General features: G+C 41.0%; 1 protein-coding gene across 4 annotated transcripts in view; it reads right to left on the bottom strand.

Moving 5' to 3' along the window:
• Nucleotides 1-3482: 3482 nt before the first annotated feature.
• Nucleotides 3483-25700, bottom strand: part of TCF20 (transcription factor 20) — a 132499-nt gene continuing 110281 nt past the window's right edge. For 2 of the 4 annotated variants that reach the window (XM_033007090.2, XM_033007089.2), the window contains 4 exons: nt 18728-18821; nt 11860-11909; nt 8749-8876; nt 4674-4785 (listed from right to left, as the gene is read on the bottom strand). In XM_033007090.2, coding sequence (XP_032862981.1) covers nt 8793-8876; nt 11860-11909; nt 18728-18821 — 228 coding nt within the window. In that variant the 3' untranslated portion in view covers nt 4674-4785; nt 8749-8792. Of the gene's footprint in view, nt 4786-8748; nt 8877-11859; nt 11910-18727; nt 18822-25700 lie in introns of all 4 variants that reach the window. The other 2 variants (XM_033007091.2, XM_033007092.2) reach the window with 2 other exon arrangements.

Below are 25700 nucleotides of genomic sequence, written 5' to 3' on the forward strand. Positions count from 1 at the left end.
ACTGTAAGGAAAACCTAATTCTTTCCTTTACAGCTTTACATAATAATTTCTAGCTGAATAGCACAGGTCAGTTTGGGAGCTGACAGAGCAGGGTGTCCATATGGAGGTGATTTTTCAATTATGTGCATTAGCCAAACTCTCTTTGGCATGCACCAATGCCATAGAGAAAGTACCAGAGAGTTACCAGTCTCCCACAATTTTCATATAATTACTTTTGCTCTCTACCTTTATTGACTAAATTCTCTGCCTCACAATATACTGCAGTAGTTCTATCTTAAAAAAAAAACAAAAAAACAAAACAAAACAAAAAAACCCCAAACCCATAAAAAAAACGCAACAAAACCAAACATGTTTGTTATAAATATTCCATAGCCAACCAAGAACCTCATCCTGTTTCACAACAGAGATGTTTCTAACCCAAAACTAAGATTATAACTACACTTTCGGCTTCTCACATAAGTCAGTAGAGCCACAAAATACCTGCCACATCTATTTTCTAGATCTTTAACTAAGCCTGGATTACCTGTACTTTGTCTTTTTCACGCAGCTTTTAATCACTAAAAGAATATCCAGACCAAAGATGATTTATTAATCCTGAACCATCCAGCTGTACTGTTCTACCTCCAAAGGTCTGATATTTAAACTCAGTTTTCTACGTTTTTAGGTAGAGGATTGTGTCTTCCAGTCATTCTGACAATCCAGAAACCAGGTCAGACAAATCGATTCCGGGTCCCTCTACCGTGTATTTCTACCATGTCCAGGACAACCACCGCACTCAATACGGCATAGCTAGTTCCTGATGTAATAACAGTTATTAGGTGTGGCAATTTAGAAAGTTTCTATCCACCTCAGGCCCAAAATGTTCTCCCTGTAACTGTACCAGTTTAATGAAAGGTACTGTCTTTTCTCACGTTATGTACATTACAGTTCACACTGTACATTAAACAGTCAAAATACCAGAGCTGTCATTTAATTGCCCATATCCTGACAAACTATTTTTTTTTTTTTTAAATACATGTCCCACCAAAAATGTTTTTCTTTAGTTTGGCATTAGCTGGACTCCATGAACTAGATGTACAACATTCCTTGGCAGATGCTCTACAATGAACCTCTTTAAAATTTCAATTTTAAATGAAGCTATACATTGTCAGTTTGACTTGTTCTAAGACCGATTCAAAAGGTTCAAGCACATCACAATCCCAGGTAAAATCCCCACTCATACCCCTGTGATACACAGATTAGTGAGGATGGCCACCACCTTCAGCAGTGGCAGCCAAGACTGGTTTCTCCTGCGCTGCACAATCTCACTGTAAACTCCACAGTAGTCTATGCCTTGGATTTCCAAGCGTAGATTTCACATGCAATAAAAATCCATGATGAACACATCAATGAGCAGCTCCTGGTTTCGCCATATGCTTGCTGTACGTATCCCAAGGCCTCCATCAGTTCCTTTATCCTTGTCTCCAGCTGAACACTGATCAGCTCCTATCGGTAAGACATCCTCTGCATGTTGAATCCATTGCATATCCTTTCTGGAAAATGCCATCTTTTTCTTTGACCATGTACAGCAGTGCTGACTCCGGTTATTTGTTGGAGCTTCCTTTTAAAAAGGCAACCAAGCACTTTGGAAATGCTGTTAAACCATCACGTACGTTTCCCAGCAAACTGGTGGAAGTCTCTTTCCTTCCAGAGATCCTGATGGGAGTCAGACAGCATCAAGAAATGCTCTGAAAATAAGCTGCCTTATTCAAACTCTTATTTGTTCATTCCTCATCCAAACAAGCAATTCCCAAGTGGCTGGTAGGCCACTCATTTTCTTCTTTACACAATCTCCATGTTTTAATGTTCTGCTGCAGTTCGTTTCTGCTCCACAAATTCTAAATTAGCCAAGATTTCCAAACCTTTTATTTCTTTCAAGTTTGGGGTATCCATGGTATCAAGCTGTTAATTGCTTTTGCAGGATAGAGCCGATAAACACTTTATACAATTGCTTTTCAGAATCCACTCAGGCACTTCATATCTTCTGAGCCAAAAGAAATTTTTATTTCCAACTGGATTTTATGACTGCTCTGGATTGTTTCCAGGCTCTCCCAAGAAGCCATTACACATTGTTTCAGATTCCTCCTGGCTTGGTTTTAGAGAATCGTGGTAGCTCTGGTTTCTATAAAGACTTGTCCAACAAAGATGACCAACTTGCAAGACCTCTCTCCAGGAGAGAGCACAGCCCTTACCTCTGACAGCAGCGCTGATGAGGGGCTAAGCAGCAGCTCATTTGAACGGTTTTAAGCACTCCCCACTGAGAAATATTTCTCATGGAGTCAAGCACGGTGCCATTTATTTATTTGCTCTACATGACTCCCACTACTTTCCCACCACAGCACACAAGGAGCTATTGAATCTCCTTTGAACAACTGCCACGTGCACCCTCAAGGAAAACCTCCAAGACTCCCGCCCAGCTGCCCAAAAACCTTCTCCCTCCGCTGCACGACACCACCCTGAAGAGCCAGAAGCATCAAATTCAGCAGTTTCACCACATGGTCCTCTGCTGTTGTGGTACTACAGCAGTTGATTCTTCACCGACATAAATCAATGCAATAACAGTTAACTTTTTTTTTTTTTTTTTTCCTTCCCATAACAGGTAGAATAGAACAGACACTAGGAAAAAAAAAAAAACAATTTTTATTCAGTTGAAAAGAAGTCATTTACTCAATCACATTAACTATGCTAAAAATTATTTTTTTCTGACTACACCAGCAGTTAATATTTTCAGCACCAATTCAGGACACATTAGTGACATTTATCACAACAGGTCTATTTCTTAATGTAGAAGGACATACTAACTTCAGTAGCTGCTACTGGGAAAGGAGTAAGCAGAAGACTGCCCTTTCTTTCCAAATACTTATCAGTGAGAGTAGCAACTTCTAGAAATAAATAACTGCCAAATTATCTCCCAAATCTTTAAATCGATCTTTTAAAAATAGAGTTAAAATAGATATCTTAATATGAGCTATCATAGATTTTATTTTTTATGTGCTGAATACTCCAAAATGCGAGTAGTTGAGCAAGCATCCAGTACATAACTTTTGAAAATAATTCTTCCCTCCCCACAATATCAACCCCATTTTCTTATCCAAGTCATGCTGGTCAGATCCCTCTCTCTAGTGACTTCCCAGTAAACACCACACTGTTTGATATCACTGGGATATGCTACCACCCTATGAGTGGAAGAAGTCAGTGACCTGGTGAAATACCACCAACTCACACGAACAGAAAATTCATCCAGTCATTGGCTTGTTATCTCTGAACATCAAACAAATCCTAAGCTTTAATTTTTAAAAGCTTTTGTGGTCGTCTTCTTGCTGGGCCAGTTCAGAAGGTCATCACTGAAGGCAGAACTGATGAAGGCAAAGAAACCAAAAAGCAGCAGATAGTACTGTCTCTCTGTCCTTTGAAACAAATCAAGTTCGCACAAAACAAAAGGAGACAAGGTTAAAATGAAGTTTATTAGTTTTTTTGGTTTTTTTTTAAGCTTTTTTTATATAAAACTGTTTGTGAAACAGCTATTTTATTCCCATGGCAGAGTGACCCCTGAAAGATGCACTAACCCCTTTCTTAAGGCCTTAACAAGAAAAAATTATAATTTTGTTGTTGTTGTTGTTCCTTAAACCCAAATGTTTTAAAATTACATAATTTACAAAAAAAAACAAACCACCCCAAGTAACCACATAGTGTAGGCTGTTACACTGACATTCTCTCTTCCTTCCTTAGGAAAAGCAAAACATAAAATTAAAAAAGGGCTAACTGGATTTTCCTGATCAGTTTGAAGATGATCCATTGATTCCACCGACATTCGGCCCTCCTTTCCAGTTCCCCAATCTGGCAGGTAAACCATATCTTCCTCTCACCTGCCTTCAAATCTGAAGGCAGCTTCTTGGAATGATTTGGGGGTGCATGTTGTTGCCACAAAGGGCAGATACTCCTTTCCCCTGCGTGGTACGGACGTCCCCACACGAACAAGGTGTGCTGGATCCAGCAAGCAGCAGCTACCTCTTACTTCATGAGTCTCATGACCTAAGAGTCTTCAGATGGTTTTCAAGCTTCCACTAGTAATATACAGTTTCTCACAAACGATAACCTTCCTACCCCACATACACAAGTACTGACACCCTATCACCTGCAACCATCCACGCCTTCCTCCCACACGCTACAAACAATTTAGCATTGTTTTATTTGACTTTTAAAATTGAACTTCCTTGGATGTTGTGAGAAAGAAAGCAAGATGAAGGGAGACATGTCCTGTTTGAAGTACTCCCAGTTCTGCTTCTCTTTCCCACAAAAAGTTAGGCTCCACAAGCCTTGCTTTGATTTTGGATTTAATATTTACTTTAGCTAGTTTTCTTTTTTTAATTTATATGGGTTTTTGTTAATTTTAATCAAAAGCATCAAAAGGGATATAGCGCACCTTTCATTTAAAACAAAGTCTTTCAAGACTAAAAAATAGATCTTTATATATATATATATTTATCCCTCCCTCTTTAATTCCCCCCACCTGTTTCCTTTTTCCCCCTCCCCTTCCCACTGTCACTATGGAGATTGTGTCCATGGAAACAGCTGGTTCAGACTCCTTGGTCAGATTCTGTGATGTCATCAGTCTTGAGTGTGATGTAAGAATTTATGAAGGAAGTGCTGGCATTGGCAGGCACGTCGAGAGGGGGCATGGCTGCACAGTGGGAGAGATTCCATTCAGTCACGAATGTCCACCGCTTTTTATCTCAACAGCCTAACCTGAAAAACAAAGTGAAACAGTAATATTGGAATGGTTCCTTCCCTCTGTCTGTCAACATGCCCCCCCAGGCTTCAGAAAAACCCACTCGGCAGCCTACCACAGCTGTAACACCAAGAGCTCTTTAGTTTTGTGGGCTAAAGATGGATGGAAGCACGGTGGTGAGTAGTTCATAAAAGCCAATCCAGGGGCTAAAAAGTATTAGTTTAAGAACCAGCAGCAAATTATATGAGCCCAGTTACGGAGGAGGCCCAGGACGACGGGAGGACGTGTGCCACGACAACGGCACGGCACTCTTACGGAGCAGCTGCCTCCAGCGGCCGGGAAGGAGCTCGTTCACCTCATGCTCGTTCCTCATCTTGACTACGAAAACTGGAAACAGAGGGGCCAAGCACGTTCAAATGCGATGACAGCTCCTGGGATGCCACGCTGACCCTCAGGGACCGGACCCAAATATTTTCAGACAGGTCACCAAGGTACCATCCAACAGTAGTTTGCGGCGAGTATGTAGCAGGTAGTGAAACCGGTACCAAAACTACAGGAGTCCAGCCGCAGGGACCAAATCTGGGGAACAGCTGGATTTCTCAAGCTAAAGAGGCAGTTAAACTAATTAGAGGGTGGGTAATATTTCTTTCTGTTGCTTTTTTGTTCCAATTGCCACATTATGGTGGCAGCGACAGTTTATGGAAGGACTAAAGCTTGTGATGTATTTCAAGACAAATGTGGAGATATCCAAGTGCTTGGCATGCTTGTTCTCCCTGTCCAGAAATTCTCTTGAGGCAAGAAAATGAACTTCAGGAGTCTGCTAAGTCGGTGGAGGTTCAGTTCAAAAGAGAAACTGCAGACAAAGTTAAAATTTAATTTCTCTAAGCTACGGTTCTCATTCTTAACCTGCACAGATGAGAAAGCAAAGCTTGAAATAATATATCCCTTTCTTCCCTTCTCCCATAACACAAGTGAGCCAAGAAGCAATTTGTTTATTTAGTAAGGTTACTTACTTTGATATAACTTAGGATATATCCCTCCCCACCGGCTAGTGAGCTTGGGAAAATGAAAAAAGCTCTCAACATAAGCGACGCATATGGAAAGCAGTTAACGGCATTAGAGGCGTGCCTGGGAACGAAGTAACACCCATGTGCATTCATAGCTGGCAATTAAACTCCAGGAACCCTAAGTGTGATACAGAAGTCAATGCTGTTCTGATTATCAGCACATCAATTAGATTACATCTCAGCAAGCCTACCTCTTGGCTGCGAATATCCCCTTATACAGGGGTGCCAGGCTAGGAGCGAAGAAAGAGTTGGGCGAGTACTTATGAAAACCAGGCGGGTAAGGCACAGAGCTACAGCTAACGAGGAAAGGGGGGAGGTTCCTAGAGAGTTCAGGCAGCTGACCTGTGTGGTATTCATTACTGTGCAACTGTGAACCCTCACTGAAGGAGTGGCAAGGCCGCGTTGCTGTCTCTGGCTCCTGTACAACTGCAGCTTGCCCATGCCTGGAACCTTTCCAGAGCATTAGGCACTGGCTCAGGGAGGAAACAGGCTCAACGCGCAGAGAGAGTCCTTCCCCATTCCTGGACACGATCCAGAGCACCAGACTCACTCTCACAGTCACTCTCCAGATCTGGATTTGATCCAAATGTTCTAGAGGCAACTGGCTCAGGGAGAGAGAAGCAACAGAGACGGAATACACTGACTTGCCTGGATGTTATGCAACACGCAGGATTTTTCGTGACTTGCCGGGCCTAGGAGTGAACCAGACTAAAGCAGCCCGATAACAGAGCAGCTGAGTGTCCGTCCTATCCCACGCGAAGGCCAGCAGAAGGGCAGCTGCTGTGCAACCCGGACTGCTACAGAATTCCTCTAAACGTCTTTACCACAGTAATGCAGCATTTTTTTTTTCTCGTGTCATAATTTCTTTGTTTTAAGTAATTGGATCTTTCAGATTTGCATTGTTTTTATTTTGGGATGCAAGGTCAGGTTGGAGAACTTCATTTTTAAGACGTTTTCAGCATTAAAAGGAGGAGACTAAATAGGACCTTCAGATAAGAATTACTTGAAGCAAAAGTTGATTTGGAAAGAAATGATGCCTCAGAGAGATGACTAAAGCATTCATCAGTGAGCATGGAGCAGATATTCCATTGCCTGCAAGGCCTATGATATATAAAAAAAGTTAGCCCTGGAAAATAATGCAGGAAACAAAGCTGTGTAAAGGTCTCCAGGATGCAGTAATGTTCACCAGCACCTTAAAGAAATGGCCCCAAAAAATCATCACTGAGAAGACTTCTCTAGAGTAAACAGTTGTAACAGATGCCTTGTCTGTGAGAGTATCATCTTGTTTTAACGTTATGAATTATATTGCCTTTTACACTTTAAGAGAAAAAGCTTAAAAAAAAAAAACAGTGACCTTTACCATGGAAGGAAAAATTTACTCGAATAATGAACTTTAAATAATGTTTGCATGGCAACTGTTTTAACAACACTCCAAAGCCAAGAAAGACTGCTGTTAAAAATGAAAAATCACAGAACACAGCAGAGCTAAACCAAGTCAGCAGTCTACGAAGCGTTTATACGAAACACTGTCTCCTTCTACTGCACTAAAAACCAGAATTCTCTGATTGATCTCTCATCCTTCACAGAAAACACCACTGAAAGTACTTCACAATTACTTAACTTGAGAAACAGGTAAGATTTTAAGGTAACGGAGGTGCCTGGGAAGCAAGGAAATGGCAGTGAGGGAAGGGGATTGTTATAATCAGCTCAGAGAACAGAAACGAAAGAGCAGCTTTACCTGCATGATTGCAAGAAAAAGACAGAGAAGCAACTAGCTTGAGTAAGAAATGTAACTGAGCAGTGAAATGAAGACAAGAGGCCTTTTGGGGCTGCAGTTTATGGGAAAGGGTGCCAACAAGTATTAATCTGAAGCCAAACGTGTATTTCATTTAGACCTCTTCATTGCCATCAAATGGCAATGCACTTGGTGGGAATGAAATAAGAAATCCCAACCTCATCCCATTCCCCGGGCGCTAACTCCCACTTCTGCGCTACTCCCTCCTTGTGCCAGGATATTTGCCCAGCCACACAGTGAACCAGATCAGGAAAATGACCCAGCTCAGATGCTAACATGACAAAATGTAGTTTCAGACAACTCTAATTCCCCACCAAATCCACACACGGCTGTATGAGCACCGGGACTGGCCGGGGGAGGAGGCAGGAAGGAAAGCAGCGGGGGAGCTGGGGTACGCGAGCAGGACTGCTGCTCTCCCCAGCACTGCTGATTTACCACAGCTACAGCCCACCCTGCATCCAGAGGGAGGGGAGGGACCAGAGTAAACGTTACAAACTTATGAAACTGTGGTCACTTGTGCATATAGTTCTACCTTCTATCGCCCATGTCTGTTTGCAAACAGAGGAAAATGCTGGTCTTAAAGGAAAGTAATGGGCTCCCAATAAGATTAATTTACTTATCCCCATATTTCATTTCCAGAAGATGGAAATCAAGATTACAGTAATCTTGAACTCATCAGTATTATTAATTCTTCCTTACATACAAAAGTTAAGATACTTTGATGAATTTATTTATTTGTATAGAAGCTTACTGTTAACTACTCTGAGACTTATGGAAAAAACCTTTCAGATCCTTATGGACATGATCATGGCAATATGAAAGGAGATTTCTGCCACTGGTTTAGCTGAGTAATCAGGCAGCTGTAACTGCTAACAAGCTTTGCTTTTCACTGCTAAACAGAAGGAACTGCTGCGGAAATACAAAAAAGTGAAGTCACTAGCCTGAAAAGAATGGTAGCAGGGAGAAAAAAACAAAACAAAACAAAACCAAAACCAGTTATTACAAATTTTCTGAATGTACACAAGAGCACCTTGATTTCTCACAGAAATGGGGAAGGTACTGGAGGTAAGGAGTCACAGAAGGCGGCAGGTGGAAACTGAAAACTCTCCCCAACTCACCTGTGCTTGCTTTTATTTCCATTCCCAGGAGTACACTTCCCCCCTCACCCCCGCTCCGACTGCTCTGTGCTGAGGCTGCCTTTCACCATCTTGTTCTGCAAGGAGGGAAGAGAGCAAGGAAGGAGGGGCTGACGAACCAGCAAGCCAAAAGGAGAAGGAAAAAGAAAATGAGGGAGAAAACGAAGACAGGGGTAGGGAAAGCGAACACACAGAAAGTGAGAGAGAGAAAAAGAAGTCAGTATTGGAACCAGACAGCTTTTCAGACAGAGTTTTCCCTGTGACAAAAGCAGGCAATTCCGCAAAAGTAAAGAGTTTGGGATATGAAAGCCTGGTTAATTTTAAGAAACACAGAATTTATCACACAAAGGTAGAACAAGCTGAGAAGTATCACTTAAAATTGCCCCACGGATGGCTTAAGACAATCTAAGGCTGCAGTGCCACCAAAAGGTGAGGTATCCCATCCCCTTCATATCCCCCTCAGCGTCTCAGCATCCTCCCCAGTTCTGTTGCAACAGCACTTGCTACGATGCAGACACGCAGCTAGTTGGATTTGGCAACAGCAAGCTAACCCTTCAAAAGATGATTAGTTTTCAGACAGCGTTTTCCCTGTGATAAAAGCTGCTATTTTGCAAAAGTAGCACATTCAGGACATGGATGGTTGAAGCATCAATGCTGACAGAAGGAAATGGGAAAGCTCACTGGGGAGCACAGGGAAAGGCAGGACCAGTCCCTCCGGACTTAGCTTGCTTATGCCAGAATTGTCAAGCAGAGTTAATGAGGCAAGAAGCACCTCTGCTCTCCAGGAACCACTTATTATCATGAGGTGTATTTACCGATGTGAGGCATGGACTGAAAAAAGGTTAAGAGGCACTATACTGGGGGACTTACTCAGTGTTAGCGGATTTATAAAGTTAGTTCTTCCACCCATTAACTACAAAACAGAAGAATGAGGTATTAGACAGCTACTAATTAGCTGCTAACGTTAAACTGCTGTTATCTAAAAGCAGTTTTAAATGGTCTAATCTAAAGCCTTTCTTCCTCTCAATTGCTCATGTTCCTATCATGCAAAAAAATTGATGCAATTTGTTATCCAGTCATTCTAGAGCAAGGGTTTTCAACCTTCCTGTTCTTGCCTCCCAACCCCCTGGAACTCCCCCCTTCCAGCCACTACAACGGAAGGAGCAGGGTGATCCTCTATTCTACCCTGCAGAAGGATTTGGAACAAACCAGTAATGATCAGTGAACCACAGGGCAAGGGCAGTCATAGCCAAGCAAAGAAAGCTCTGCTTGACTTCAAACAAATGACTCATGTCTTTACTAAGCAAAAGCCAACAAACTTCAGTGTCAAAGAAAAGCTGCTGGTGTTGAATTTCCATTTTGACGCAACACATAAAATGATCTGAAGCGGGATAGTTTTGAATAAAATTCAAAATTTTATTGCCTGATGAAGTACCTTTATGAACTTAATTGGCAGCTTCCTCCCTCCTGCCCCCCAAGATTACTTTAGAAATCAGTGTGCCTGCTCAGTATCTTCTCCAGGGGGCTGGACTCTGTAAAATGGTTGTTTCTTTACAGGGTCAATTTGAGCACCATCACTGCAAGTACTCATATACAGCAGCAGTGACCCAAGCCAGTGACAAAAAGCTTTAACACTACGTTTTCCTGTAATACTTCAGGCATTGGGGAGCAAAAATCAAACAGCCTTCAAAGATGTAACCTTCCTATTCTCTTTAGTCAAGTATCCAAAGTTGGGCAGAGGGTGGCACTTAGGTAGTTGCATTCCACGGTAAGGGAAACTCATCCTTCCCATTTTTGTTCAGCAAGATCTGCAGGTTTGTGTAGCATTAATACATCATTTTAAGCTTGCTGTACATTTTCAACATTATTCCACAACTGTGCAGAATGATTTATTTTCTTTTATATGTGTAAAAGTAGGCCAGTTCTGGATAACAGACTGAATGCCCCAGAATCTTCCAGTGCATTTTAAATACGTGTGTATAAATACATCATATTGTGGTAGAACATCCAGAAAGGAACAGGAGACTAATTCTTGTATGTTTACAAAAGACAGATTAATCTGTGAAGACAAAAGACCACCAGATGTCAGTCTAATTCTAGGCAGAGAAGAGATCTGCAGACAAGGACTAAATGGACACTAATCCCTGCTAGAAAGCAACACAATTCTTCCCTATTATCATTTACTTTCCAGCATAAACCATCTGCACTCTTGCACAATTCCTGTCATATCCAACTGGCCACAAGAGTGGACACTTTTCTGGATACTTCTGAGCACTTAATACTGGTGGACTGGTATCCACAGCCTTCCAGAGATGTATCCTCCCTTATGGGCTGGGAGGGAGATTCCCAGCACTGTATCACATTGCATGTACAAGAGTAGGTGCTGCCTTGTCTCCTCTTTCAGTACAGACAGAGCAGCACCAGTCCAGCTCTCAGCACCACTGTGCTTGCAGGCTCCAGCAACATTCAGTTAAGGATGCCCAAACCCTAGACAGAAGCAGAACGCTGAATCCATCACCGAAAACTGAAAACAATGATGGGTTTCCTGAAGAATCAAAGATCTACAGAACAACTAAACAGATTAAATGAAGGCTGAGTGGCAGGACTCGGTCTAGTTACTACTGCTAAACTAGAACAAGGCATTTCATGATCATGGCTACGTTGGTTCAGGAGGTAGCCTAAATGGTTTCCAAAAACTGGTTGAAACCCTTCCATGAGCCATTTCTCTTCCTGCTTGCATCCTCAGTAAAACCACCACCAGTTTCAATGTAGCACTCAAGGAGAAACATCAAGCAATGTACTGATTCTATCACAGAAGACAGGAAATGAAGCTGGGCTTTCTAAAGAGTCGTCAAGGATCTAAAGAACAACTGAACTGATAGGGCAAAAACTTAATTTTATGTTCTTAAACTCTCTGTATTCTTCTCAAGCCAGTGTTTGCTCCCAGAATATACCACAAGCATGCATCACAGAAGAATTAATCTAAAAGCATCTCTGACTACAGATGTTATCCAGGTATAAAATTACTAACCCAAATTTAGATACCAGAAGAGGGCAGCAAAAAACAGGTCTAATCCAGGAGCAGATTCTTACCTTGTGCTTGGGGCACCTCACTGAGAAATTCTCTTCGTTTAGTAAACAATCTAGAGGAGGAGAAGACAGCAATTTATTACTTTTTTAATAAAAACCAACTTGAATAATACATCACATGTGTTAATCTTGCCTCACAGGTATTTATTTTTCATTCAAAGATCTCTTAGAGGAATACTGTCTTATTAGCAGGTTCATCCCCTTCCACCCCCAAGGTTTTAGCAAATAAAATTACTGAACACCCCAAGCGACAATGTTGCCTGGATTACCAAGCCAAGTCCAAGCATCCTTGGTCTCCCCAACCACAACAGCAAGTCTACAAATCCTGTATCCCAACCTGCTTCAGCTACTCCAGCCTTCCTTGCTACAGTACAAGGAAGGCGGATGCATTAATCCAATCTGAACTGACCATCCCTGCCTTATACTTTACAGGAAAATCGTTGCCTTTCATCCCTACTCCAAGGCCTTGCCAACATCAGGGGGAGAAGGGGTGGGTGTCTCTAGGTATGGGTGTATATGACAGTTTATCTGCAATCCCAAATCCTGGTGATCAGTTTACACTTTGACACTATGTCTGGTAGTCAGGTCACTCATGCTGCTCTTGGATCTGCTTCCATGACCCTGAAGCTTCTATGATCTAAGAAATAGTTTAATTACTGATTTAAACCTATTACAGAAAATGGGGTACCTAGGTAGGATTTCTTACTTGGGAACAACTTAAGCAATACTGTCATTTGAAGAGCATTTCTTTAGTGGCACTACCAGTGTAAGCGCTGCTTCTCTTCTCACCCCCTCTCCCAGACCATGCCCCTAAGGGATGCCGAGTCAGCAGCTCCTGGAACTTCAGCCCTGTGCCCACACCAGGAGCACCACTGTCCGGCTCTCTGCCTTCCAGATATCCCATGTTCCACACTCACAGCCAAGTGAAAACGTAGCACTCTCCCCAGGGAATTCAGCTGCCCAGCCCCGGGCACCCTGAACTGCAGGGTCACCTCTCAACCTGTCCAAACTTCTGCCATTGTTCTCTCCAGTTGCCCCATGCACCAAAGGCAGGCTGACCGAACACTGCCACGTCAGGAGGACCGACCACCACCACCACCAGAGTTCAGCAAGGTGCTTAAAACCTCCCGTCTGCTCCAACCTACCCAAATAGCTAGCAAGTAAAGAAGCACAATGGTAAATAAAATGTGCTAATTTAAAACGCTCTTAACTATGTAGCATAACCAGTGCTACCTGCTGTTTCAATCTGCTGGAAGAGTTTAGCAGACAGCAGGAGACTGCAACTAAAGCTTGAGGGAAAAGCTTTCTAGACACCCAAGCTTTGGCAGAGCATCGCTGTGCTATGAAACGCTTATGTTTCAACATGAATGCCTCTGGCCTGAATCAAAGGGAAACAGCACGCAATAGGCTAAGTTACTTGGGAGATCTTAGCAAAGGGGAGTAAAGCCCTTAATCCTGCCACAGATAACAATTCCAAATGCAGTATTTGCAAATAACAGGAAATTTAAAAATGTCTCACTATGAGGGCAGGAACTGTACGTTTAGACTACAGCATGAATTATCACTGCATAATACAGCAATCATCAAAAATATACAGAGCAATCATCAAAAACATACACAGTATGTTAGAACAGGATGGAGTTTTCTTCTTTCTTGGAAACCCAACATTGGTAACGAATGCACTTCTCTAGCTAGTACATCAGGAAGGAAGATCATACAAGGATCAAGAACTGTCAGAAACCTCGTACTTCATGCCTGATCTGCATATGGAGCTCATATTCTTACTAAGGTTGGCTTTTTTGTTGCAAATACTAATAGCAGATCAAATTAATAGCATTTTTTTCATTTCTATTAAGGGACAACTATGAAAAATTTCATCAGCTCACTGTAGAAAACCAGCTGAATACCAATAAGGCAAGAATTGTTCATCATTACGAAGCTGGCCTGGATTTCAGTTAGCAGTTCCAAGTATTTTATATCACAGATTACAATTCATCATGGAGTCACCAGACACATAGCTGTGATCAGCTCATTGTGGCAGAAAGGGAAAAAGAACCAACCAAGACTCGTCCTTGTTTGTACAGATTTTTCTCCATAAAGTAGTCAGGGAAAACCTAAAACATTTTTAATAGAAGCAATTATTCTTCTGTAAGCTTCACACTTTGTCTCACCCTCTGTGTTCTGCCTGTTACTCATCTTTAATGATACTTGTGAAGACACACGATTTCTGTTCTCTGAAAATTCATTTTATTTTGCTGCTAGTCTTCTTCTAATTTTCAGTCAAAAATCTTTCGTACGTGAAACTGCCTACGATACATGTTGTGAGGACAAGTGTGCTGCAACAATCAGGATCTGACTCCAGGTGGGGAGGAACAAGCAGAGGGAGATGATACAAAATTTCAGAAAACAAAGATCCTGTTTCCATGGAGACGTCCCTAGGACTAAGTTATCTTGAGACATCAGAGGCTCTTCATAAATTTGGACAGACGAAAGCCAAACACAGACAATGTTAACCACAGTAATTTCCATACAAAAATTACTTGAGTGGCACTACTGATCTTGATTTTTATGCAAATATTTAAGAGGAGTTCAGCTCTCTTTCACCCTATATTGCCAAAGATTACTTTCTATGAAAGGAGATTAAAAGGAAGGCTGAATTAGGCTATATAAAAGCATCCATATGTACGAACTGGCAGCCTACGAAGCCACGTGCCTTGCATAGCAGCCAATTAGCAACAGCGGTGCAAAACCTGGCTCCTCACCAGGGTGGGATTGGAAATCAACCACCAGCGCAGACGCCAGAGCCCAGGTCGCGCCGCAGGGCCAGCCCTCAGTGCAGCAAGTAACCGAGGCTGCTTTGAGATATTCCGCCCTCCAGACCTTCAGCAAAAACGTATTGCCTTTCAAATGAGGCACAGTAACTGACAGGTTACTAACTTCTAACCCACACCAAGGCAAAAGTAAAAACATGTTTCAGCTCACAGTGCAACTGCCTCGGAGTACGACACGCATACTTAACTAATGCATGGTCCCTTCCAGGGATGCTACAGTAACTCTGTCAAACACCAAGTGTTTATATGACTCCACATACCCCGAAAAACACTCCAGCAAGTGTTTTCTGATTTTTTTTTTTTAAAAGATACAAAACCAGTCATACATATTCCAAAACCCTGAGCGCCCTTGTAAATGTCAACACAAACTTTGGAGAATTCAGAATGGATCTGTCCCAGATCCTCAAAGCAAGGTGGCACCATCCTTCAAAGCAGGACAGTTGACTTCAAATGAAACTACCACAGAGCTCAAGGAACTTGAGAAATATCCGTATCTGATTCACTACAGGAAAGACAGCAGTACTGTATAACCAATAAAAAGGGTTTATAGGCAGGCAGCAGGCTGAGGAAAGAGAAAAGAATGCTGATTTGCTTCTCAAGGAAGCCTACATTTTCTGCTCAGGCATAAATGAAAATCAAGTCCTATTCCATATAGCTTGCTTATTGCTTTTATACAGATTTATTGGAAGAGTGGCTATAGATTAAGACAGCTTGATTACACCCACAGATAAAACCAACTGCAAACAAGGTCTTTTACTGTCATACCATCAGGCTGAAATTTTGAATGTGGAGAATGCACTTCAAGCTGGGCTCTTTTATTTGTTTTGGTTGAAAACTTCAGCTAAAGCAGCCTAACAATTTCCTTAAAACTCTTTCTTGGAAAAAAGTTATTCTGCCCACGTTAAGCATGCCAACAAATTTTCTCTGAAAAGCTCTAACATACCCTGATTTTCAGTAGGACCTGAATTTTAGCTAAGGCATGCCTTTGCCAGCTTACCACAAAATCAGCACATAGAACTCTTTGAAAGGAGGAATGGGGATTTTAGTCTGCACATCCTCAGGAGAGGCTTCTTAGATTTTAGTAGCTGGGTCCTTTGAAAATTCCACCAAATACACTTTTGTTCAGGGGTGAGCAGGTCCTTTCCTGTAAATGAACCTCCAGCCTCAGATGTAGGCACCAGACCCAAAAGCACTGAAGCTGTCAGGGGACATTTCTAAGGTTCAGGTAGCCTGGAGGAAGCAGGTGACCCTTTCAAAACTGCAAAATGGGAAGTACGAGTCCAGAAGGCAGCGGAAGTGAAAACATTACAGAGAAAGGCGAACAGGAACTGGAGAAAGAATGAAGGCTAGCAGGATGAGGAGACCAGCGCTAGCAGAAGTTATGAGTAGGGAATTAAAGATAAGTGCTAGCAGGAAGCTAAGGCTGAATCAGGATTGATTAAGCCGGAAGACTGGAGACTAAGAACTAGCAGGGTAAGGCACAGAAAGGTGAAACAGAGAAGATCAAGGGCAATAGACGAGAATAAATGGGGACTGGCAGGGCTAAGTGTGACAAGGAGCTAAGTTAGGACAACCAAATGGGAATAAGAAGCCTAGAGGGGAAAAACAGAGCCAGGAGCAAGAAAGGAGAGGAGGAGGTGAGAGAAGAGCAGAGAGGAGGAAGCCAGAATGCCAGCTAGAAAACTGGACAAATGAAAAGTTCAAAAGGGGTACGGGGAATTCGGTTTTACAAAGAGACTGGAATAAGACATTTGAGAAGATGAACCTGAGACCAACTAGATAAAGAGCCTGTGGCTGGTATGAAGAGCCAGAGTGGAGAACATACCAGAGACATACAGACTGAAGAGGAAGAAACAGAAAGGAAAATGTATAAAGAAACAAAGAGAAGTCTTTGTTCTCAGTAAATCATACTTTTCCTGGAGTGAAACCAGAGATTCACGAGTTTTACCAACTCCTCTGCTATTACTTAAATATGTTTGTGAAACTCAACAGTCCAAATATCCCATCTCCACGCAGCTCTTGCAATTTATTACTGCTGTATTACTCAAAGGAGGGAGATTAGCTTGGAATGGTACTCTCTGACAGATGGCCACATGACAACGTGATGTCTCATAACAAAATTAAAAGAAAATGAAGTAAGCATAGCCTTGGAACTTGAACACAAAAAGCTACTCTTAAAAATCTCAAAGTGAAAACCTCAAGAGTCAAGGCAAATGCAAGGAAAAGCCAAATCTAATGTAGCCCACTTCTACATATTATATGGTAGACATATAATATTACAATTAAAATGGAGTAGACAGTATTATTATATTCTAGTTTTTGTACAGGACGCTGTTTCTTCCACGCATGACAGAACTGCTCTTGGGAATCAGTCATGATTGGTCAGTGTATTTCTCATCTGGAGGATCCTACCACATTTGCTGAAGTGGAGTACAGTTAATGAGGAAGGTGTATCCGAAGAAAAAGGACAATACCTTAATTTCGATACCTGTGTTTAGAACATTGAAAATGCCACATACTGTATCTAGTAACACAAGAATTCAAATTAAGTACCCCTATTGGAAACATTCGCTACAATTTATTTTGGTTTTCCATGGTATTGAAAAGGGCAGGTCACAAACCAGAAACAAATTACTAAACTCAACATGAACACAAATCTGACAATTCTGTCCCCCAAGCATACTATAAAAAAAAGTTTGTCAATGTTCATAAAACTCTTAGGCATGACAGACACGAACATCACAGATAACATCATAGTTCTACTTTCAGAACTGAGATGGAATCATATGCAGTAAGTAAAATCCAGAATCAGTGAGGACAACATATGTTCATGAATGAGTACACTTTCATCCTACAGGCTGAGGTAGGGCCTTATGGAAAAATATGTCAGTCTTTAACTAGGCCATTACTATCTTATAAGATACATTCCTAAGAGACCAAAATTAAACTTACATGGACACGCTTATTTCTGGCATTTTTTTGAGTGTGTGTTTTTTGCAACCTGAATAATATTTCTTTAATACTTCCTTAACATTTCTTGACTTTCATGTCAAAACAAGGATTCTCCATCAATACTATGGTACTAGTAGTATTTCACTGCAATATTAATTTCATTTAAAACTTTTCAATTAGAATAAAATGCGGTGCTCCAATGGAGTGGGATTTCACAGTGGAAGGTGCAATGCAGTCATTCAGAAATGAGCATACCTACTTCAAATACTGTAACATTTGAAAACCAGCATAAACTAGATGGTAAAACAAGGGGGCTACTGTGCAAGTGGGATGACAGGAAGCTTGCAATTATTTGCCAGTCAAGTTGTAATCCTGAATCCTTACCTGCTTGTTACCAGACTAAATTTTGTATGACAGGAGAAATGAGTTACAGAGGACTGGAATAGTGGGACGTTATTCGTTCTGAGCCAGGATTTTTTTACCCAAGAATAAAGTTTATCTCCATGAAAAACTTTCACTGTTGTACACAAAATGCCAACTCACAACCCCAGGCTCATAGCTGGAGATCCAAACCATTAGCTTGTCCAATGATGAAGATTTGACCTACTCAGGAGACTGGCTGAAATGCTTGTAAGGAGGGAGAAGGAAAGTTGTGCTGCAAGTGGTACTGATGATTCTACAAACATTTTGCACTTGAAATCATTACTGTGACTACCCATAAGAGCATAACCTTGAAAGAGGAAACACCTTTCTGGTTACTCGCACCCTTTTAACAAAGGGTTTCTATTTGTTGCAAGAAAAGAGTGGTCAGTTCTCATATTGCAGCCAAATTTCAGTCACTGTAGCTGCATTCCCCTAAACCAGGCTTCTTCTGCACTTTCAGGGAGATTCTTTTTCATTCCAAGTTCCATCTTGTCCCAATGTGTTATTATACAGTATCTGATGCTATTTCTCACCATTTGTTTTACTGTATCTTCATAGTAGGTGAAAAACTGAGAGGAAATAAATTTGTAAAGTACACTGGAATTATTTAGTGTCATATGATTTGAATAAACATAGGATATAGTCAGCATGTTATTTGTTCTTACCTGCATCGATGGCACATGGGTAATGGTATCGGAAGGAGCAGCCTTTGTTGTAGCAGCCTAAGGTGGCTCCTGGTTCCTGGCAATGGGAACATTTCTGAAAGGGAAACCAAGAAATGGCAATGAAGACTGCAATCATCTTTCCAAATATCTGTATTTTCCTGGGAATTTTATCAAACACATTCCAACACAAACTTATTGAGTATCACAATGTTAGACTGTATCTTTCCACACCATACAAATAAAGACCTTTTGAAAGGCAAGAACATAAGCTCTTTCAAACAACAAACTTCTCAGCTGTGCTAGCCATGCAAGAGATACCAAATGTTCAACCATTCAGAAAGAACTCGAAACACTTCTCAAATCCGTTTCACTGGCCCATGGTTCAATACCTGACAATGACATCAATGTTAAAATTGGAGGAAAAGAGCTTTTTTGAATCTACAGCAGCTTTAAAATGAGAATTAGCATGACAAAGAATGATTTAGAAGACACCATTAGCGTAAAAGTAATGTGATTACATCATTTTCGCTATCACTAGCAGTACAAGAAGATCAAACCCAAGTTGAACATTTTTTCACAAATGATCAAAAAAGGTTGATCTGGAGCAGGAGAAGATGCCATCAAGGGAAAATACCTCACCATCACAGAAATGGCACATCTCCAAAAGAAATGCTTGCAGTGCTACAAGAATGATCCTGTATTTATTTTCAAAGTAGTTAAGACTCATCTGATGACCACATTCAATTTTCATTACTTAAATCCTATTATCTCAAGTGGTCAATGATGTATTTAACCATATTATCAGACAGATCTGAATGCAGCAGAAGGAAAGCCACTCACCCATTTACTTCATCCTGAATGACTTAAGGAATGACCTAAGGAAGTAGGCCTACAGTACCTCTCATTCAGACAGCAATTTTATTTCTTGAATGTATACAGTAAGTGATTAACTAATCTAAGATTCTGATGAAAGCTCATTTCTGACAGGTTGACATTTTTCCATTCTAAAAAGAAAACATATCACATCTGGTAGAATCCACCAAAGGCCAAGAAACTGCTAACTATTTAAAAATTAAAATGCAAATAGACTACTGGCAGAAATAGAAAAGATGACCTGCAATAACTTTTGAGTCATACTTAAGAAACACAGGAATTTTGGGTTTGCTGACATACACAACCGACACCACAATCAGGCCTCATATATAACTGGTACAATTCCCCTCGAATTCAGGCCATGAGAAGTTGCCTTTGGTCACTGACTGCACACAGAAAGATTATGACATGATCTAAAAACTCTTTTCCTATTGGAAAAGCTAGTGTCAATCTACCTGTGCTCTATTAACACTATCAGCAAGTTACACCTGTACAGCACACAGAACAGATGTGCCTGAAACAGCAGTGCACCTGGCACTGGACAAAAGCATGGGCTTTTTACCGTGCAGGGAGGCTCCTATGCCAAGAAGGCCACATCAGCTAGACCACACTTCTTCACATCCCTGATTAACACACATGTTGCAGTGGAGGTCTGCAGAATAGATGTGGCCAAAGATAACAGCCACAGCGAAGTTCCTCTCTCTGCATAGTAAACAGGGGTTTGATTACAGTATTTCAAAAACCACTGAGAAAATCTGACAGTTATTGCTTCTCCTACTATTCTATGCTATGCAGAGATGACTATAGTTTGTATTTAAATGACTGAATTAGGATGAAAGCAAAGCTAGCTCCAGCCATAAACCAGGTGGCCCTCTTCAAATCAAAGCAGATGCAACGAACAGAAAAGCTTGTGAGACGTCAATTCTCCTGACATCTACAACTGCAGTCTTGAATACCGCCTTCTCTTTTCGGTTGTGCCAAAGCACCCTGAGCCTGATCTTCAGCGCTCCCTATTAAATCGTGTCTATCTTCGAAGCAGTGAATGTGCATCATGACAAACTACTGCAGTATTTATGATGTAAGGAAAGTGTCCCTGAGGCCTAGAAAGAGACACTCAAGCAGTTTACTTTTGCCTGTCAGAACACGAATGCTAGTTTCCAAAGATTACAAAAACAAAATCTAAACCAATATTTAAATGCATACCAAAACGTACAGACCTCTAGCCAAATTGCAATGTAATTCACTCTCTCATGGGAGTAAAACCAAGTTTCATGTATAGAAAATGTCTTTTCCTGGCTACGGAGTCAACCCTAGAAGAATATTATGTACTGGCAACAGTCCCAGATTGACCTATGCCAAGTATTCACAAAGTACAGCTTGGGGAGTTCTGAACCAGAGCTCTTTACCTGTATGCTTTATTCTCCCTTTTAGATGTGGCTGACTGAGATTAATTATTCTAACAGGACAGAACCCAAACTGACTTCCTTTTGAACACAGATATGAATTCCTAGTTTTGTTCCTCAGAGGCATTCTGTCCCCCCTACTTTATCTTGTCTTTGAAGTACCATCACACTGTTGCAACAGAAGAGGTCATTCTTCCCTGGAACAGTATGTCCTGTACAGAGCAGTCAATAAGAGCATAAGAACTACAGCAGAAGAGATTAAACTGCAGCTGTGTAAAATATTTCTTAACGCTAAAAGGGTGTGCTGTGCAATACAGCTGAAAACAAGACAACCCCTCACAAAATTTTGAATACTTCCCTAAATGTTAATTTAGCCTTTGAACTTATTCTTTGCTGCATCTATCGTGGTTCATCTTGCTATTCTGAAACTTGCAGCAGAAACACGACAGGCATTTTGACAAATTTTAAGTGTGCCTGTAGCGCTCAGCTGAGAATGGGTACAGAATATTTCAAATCGGTTGTAGTTAGGATTGATTAGACAAGAAAAGTGGGTAGTTAAGATGCCAAAGCAAGAACATCAAGCCTTCATTTCCCCTTTTTTCAGTCTGCCAGACCAACTAGATTATTACCAAGGTTACCTGCAGCTACGCCCACAACAGCAATTCCCCAGTGGACTACTATACCATTGACTGCTCAAGGCAGAGATCATCTGCTGCTGCCGGCTCCCCCGCTGCTGAACAAGTCTCCATTCTGGCAGATGCTCCTGCTTTTCACAAGCCACTGACAGTCTAATGGCCCCATTTCTTCTACCTCCTGGGACCCCCGACCATCTGCTTCTTTCAGGGGAAGCTGGGGGAACCACATACACAATAACTACTCTTTTCTTTCTAGTTCTTCCTTCTTGACACACCACAGAGTGACTGAACAAAGCTGACACCCTACAAAGCTGTATGGTTCTAAAACAACTTACAAGGCTATCAATCTTTGAAAAAGACTATCACCATGTAATGACACGTGGTTTCCTCATACACCCAGGTGTTTCTACAAAGACAGAATAAAGTGATTAACAAATTTCTGGATGGTCTCAGTCATCTTTTGCAAGACATCACTGCGGTGTCTTAAAAGATAAGAAGATGCGCAGTTTCTGCTGGTACTTTTTGTGGCTTTGGTTAGAACCCTCATCTTAAATATTTGTTTCAAAGCAAAAAGAAAATAAAAGATGTGCACTACAATTAGAAAACATTTTAAAAACAAAATAAAATCACAAAACTTCATACAGGAAATGGGGGAACTGGGCTTAATGACCACTAATCTTTCTCTTTGGTCCACAAGCAAATTTTCCCCCAAACTCCACCATCCTGCAGCCATTCACCAGCAGATGGTAGCAGCCTGCTTGTCACTTGTAAAGGAATTATAGCATTCTTAGCCAGAGAAACAGCACTCAAGCTCTCATGGGAGGAGAAATTCCTTTTGCTCAGTAAGCAGCCTGCTTAACCTCCCCTGCTTGAAAGAGCTGAAGGCTGGTACTTGGAGTGTGCTCCCAATGGGAGGTGCCAATGGATAGTAATCATTGCCAGGCATCTGATCAACTCCTGGCTTAAATTAAAAAAGAAAAAAATGGGAAGGAAAAAAAAAAAAAAAAGAGAGAAAAAAAGAGGGGAAAAAAAAAAGACCACACAGTGAAGATTGATTCAGAGGTCCTATCTCCACAATTCATCTCTGGCCACAAGGCACATATATCTCACTTAGAATAGGCTGGAGAGACTGAAAAGTGCCATTTAGAAGAGACACTCCAATCCTTGAACTAAATTATCAATAGTATTAAAGCCAGATACATTGTCTCTACCTCTCCACGCTATTAGCAGCCCATTTCTTCCTCACTCCAGCTCATCATTCTCTGTCTACCAAAATGAAGTAACACCCAACCTGGAAGTGTGAACAGTTGGGGGACAGCTATCACTGCGGCAACAGAGCTAATCTGATTCATTCAAAATACTAAACCATCCACTAGTTATATATTTCTTTTGCTTTAAGTTTTTTTTTCCCCCTGCAATTTGTGTTCCTTCATTACCACAAGAGTAAACTCTTCTCTGAGAGCACACTGCTCTAAATGTAATAAATAGGGGTGCAGATTTTGGGTACCTTTTTTTGCCTCCCTCACATTTGTACACAACTCCACATAGGCATTATAACATAAACATGTCCTGAGCTACCTACCTTTCTACTTGTGAAAAGAAGTGCCCCATGCTGCTCAAGTAAAACACACAACTTTTCTCTTTGGCTCTGCACTGACAGAGTCTTTGACAAGGAACACTGGGATCCCACAGTGGTCAGGGTTTTGCTGGTGGGGGGGGACGGGAGCTGCTGGACTAGCTCTTCCAACATACTCTGGGCAGCAGCAGGAACAGCTGCTTAGAACCACTAATTAATTGCTTCTGCCTAACACTAATATAAGGTGTTTTCAGACAATTCCTCCACTATCTTTCTTGTGGAACAATTACCAAAGAAGTTTAAGCAAGGACATTCACAACAGATGCAACTGTATCGTATTTTCTAGTGTCTATAACCCAGCGTCTTTTCTTGCTGATGGGTTGTTTCTTTCAGTTTGCTCATCAGCACCCCACACTCAGGTCTCATTCTAACTTTTCCAAGCAGCAGCTTTCCCTTTGCTCTGTTTTCTTCCCATTTCATTTGCTTTGCTTTCTAGGTATCTCCCTGTTTTATCCCTTGCATACCAGTGTCAAGAATGCATAAACAAAATAAAACGGAAAGGAACAACTGAAGGTTACTAAAACAGAAAAGCAAGCAAAAAATGAAATATATGTGGCATTAATTATACAGGTACAAGTCTTCACTTTACATGTTATACGCACTTTTCATACTCCTTTGCCTGTTTAAATTATAAGCTTTTAGGAAAATAATTGCTTCTGTATAATTGCACTGCACAAATGCAGATGTAAGATAATGAGGATTTCAGAGTCAGCTGCAGTATTAGGAAGGAGGGCCTTCTGACTATTTCTGATTAAACAGTTGGCAGGCTAGGCAGAGGCTCAGATTTAATATCCAGGCGAAAGGGCAAGAGAAGCAGCAGGCAGCCGCATTCTCTTTCTTGGAAAGCGAGATGCAGAGAAACAACTTACTCCAACAAGCTATGAGGGAAACTAAGAAAAAAAAAAAATTGTACTGTTTGGTAGAGGAGAAAGGAGTAAGTGATTTTTGGAGACTCCTGCAAAAAGGGAGTGAGATGAAGAAAGAGCAGACTGGGCAGACATTTTTAGGAAATAGGAGAGGAAAACAGCACTTTCACTCCAATGTGCAGATACTGCTTAATGAAAAAATTTGCTTATGTGACTGGGGCTAGAGATAACAACCAGTACTGAAGGATACAGAATTATTAGCTTCCATTTCCTGTCAAGCAATTTAAGTTCTCCAAAAATCAGGCACAGACTATCAGAAAAACAAATCCAAGAATTAAGAAGATACAAATCCTTTAAATGTGCATTATTAAAAGGTATCTCTTGCCAATGATGATAGACTCCTGTAGCAAGTAAAGCAAGTAAAAATAAAGGAAAATAGTCACTGAAGTAAAATTGGGCAGCTATCTTTAAGTCTAAGTGTCTAAGGACAAATTTAGATGCCAAGATTTCAGCCAACAAACAAATAAATGATCTGGAAGATGCTATACTAATAAAGCTGCATTAGGAAACACAGTAAAAAGTCAGAACTGCAGTGCTGCACAGGCTGCTGAAGCACAAAGGGAAGCTGCAGCTCAAAATGGATGGCATCGGAAAAAAACACCAGAAAAAATACAAGAACTGAAAAATGTCTTAAAAAATGGAAATCCTATTCAATACATACAAAATTGACTAAAGAACAACAGAAGCACTTGAAAAGAAGGACAGAGCATTCTATTTCCCTCAACTCGAAGGAAAAAAGAGAAAGTAATAAGAACAGAAATAAATGGTTGGTTTTGACAAGGAATGATTTGCCAGCAAAAATTTCTAAGGTCCTATGCAGACAGCTATTCAACTGTACTTACAGAGAGTCTCAAAAAGGGGGGTGAACGTGTGAAAACTTGTCAAGTTTGTAAAATTATCCAAGGTAGTCAGATCTCAAACTAATGGTAAAGAGCTGCAAAAACATCTCACAATCCTAGATAACTATATGATAAAATGGAGAAGGAAGAGCAAATAACAGGTTTACATGTAAAAGAAATCCACTTTTTTTTTTTTTCCCCCCACACAACAAATAATTAAACTATACATGTCATTGCCAAAGAATGCTGCACTGGCCAAAAGGTAGGTGAGTTCAAAACCTGATTAGACAAATTCATCAAGGATAGGTATGCCACTGACTGTTAAACACAGGGATACAAAGGAGACTCCTCTAAAGATGTGATTGCTGAAAGGAGGGAGAAAATATGCAAGTAGCACTCTGTAAATGCCTGGCTTACTACATATCTCTGCAGATAACTGCTCCTGGCCACTGCTGGAGACAGGATACTGCAATAAAATGTACGTTTGCACCTGCCTGGAATGGCAGTTCTTCTGCTGACCGAGATGTTTGATTGTGAAATTCCACAATGAACAACAAAAAAAATCCTATGATTATTAAAAAGAATGTAGGCACCCAGAAATTATACTGTTAGGTTAGAAGTTTTAAAGACTTTTCAGTCTTACCTCCATAACGGGAAGGCT

The sequence above is a fragment of the Tyto alba genome, unplaced genomic scaffold, assembly GCF_018691265.1.
Source record: "Tyto alba isolate M040663 unplaced genomic scaffold, T.alba_DEE_v4.0 Super-Scaffold_2, whole genome shotgun sequence".
NCBI lineage: Eukaryota > Metazoa > Chordata > Aves > Strigiformes > Tytonidae > Tyto > Tyto alba.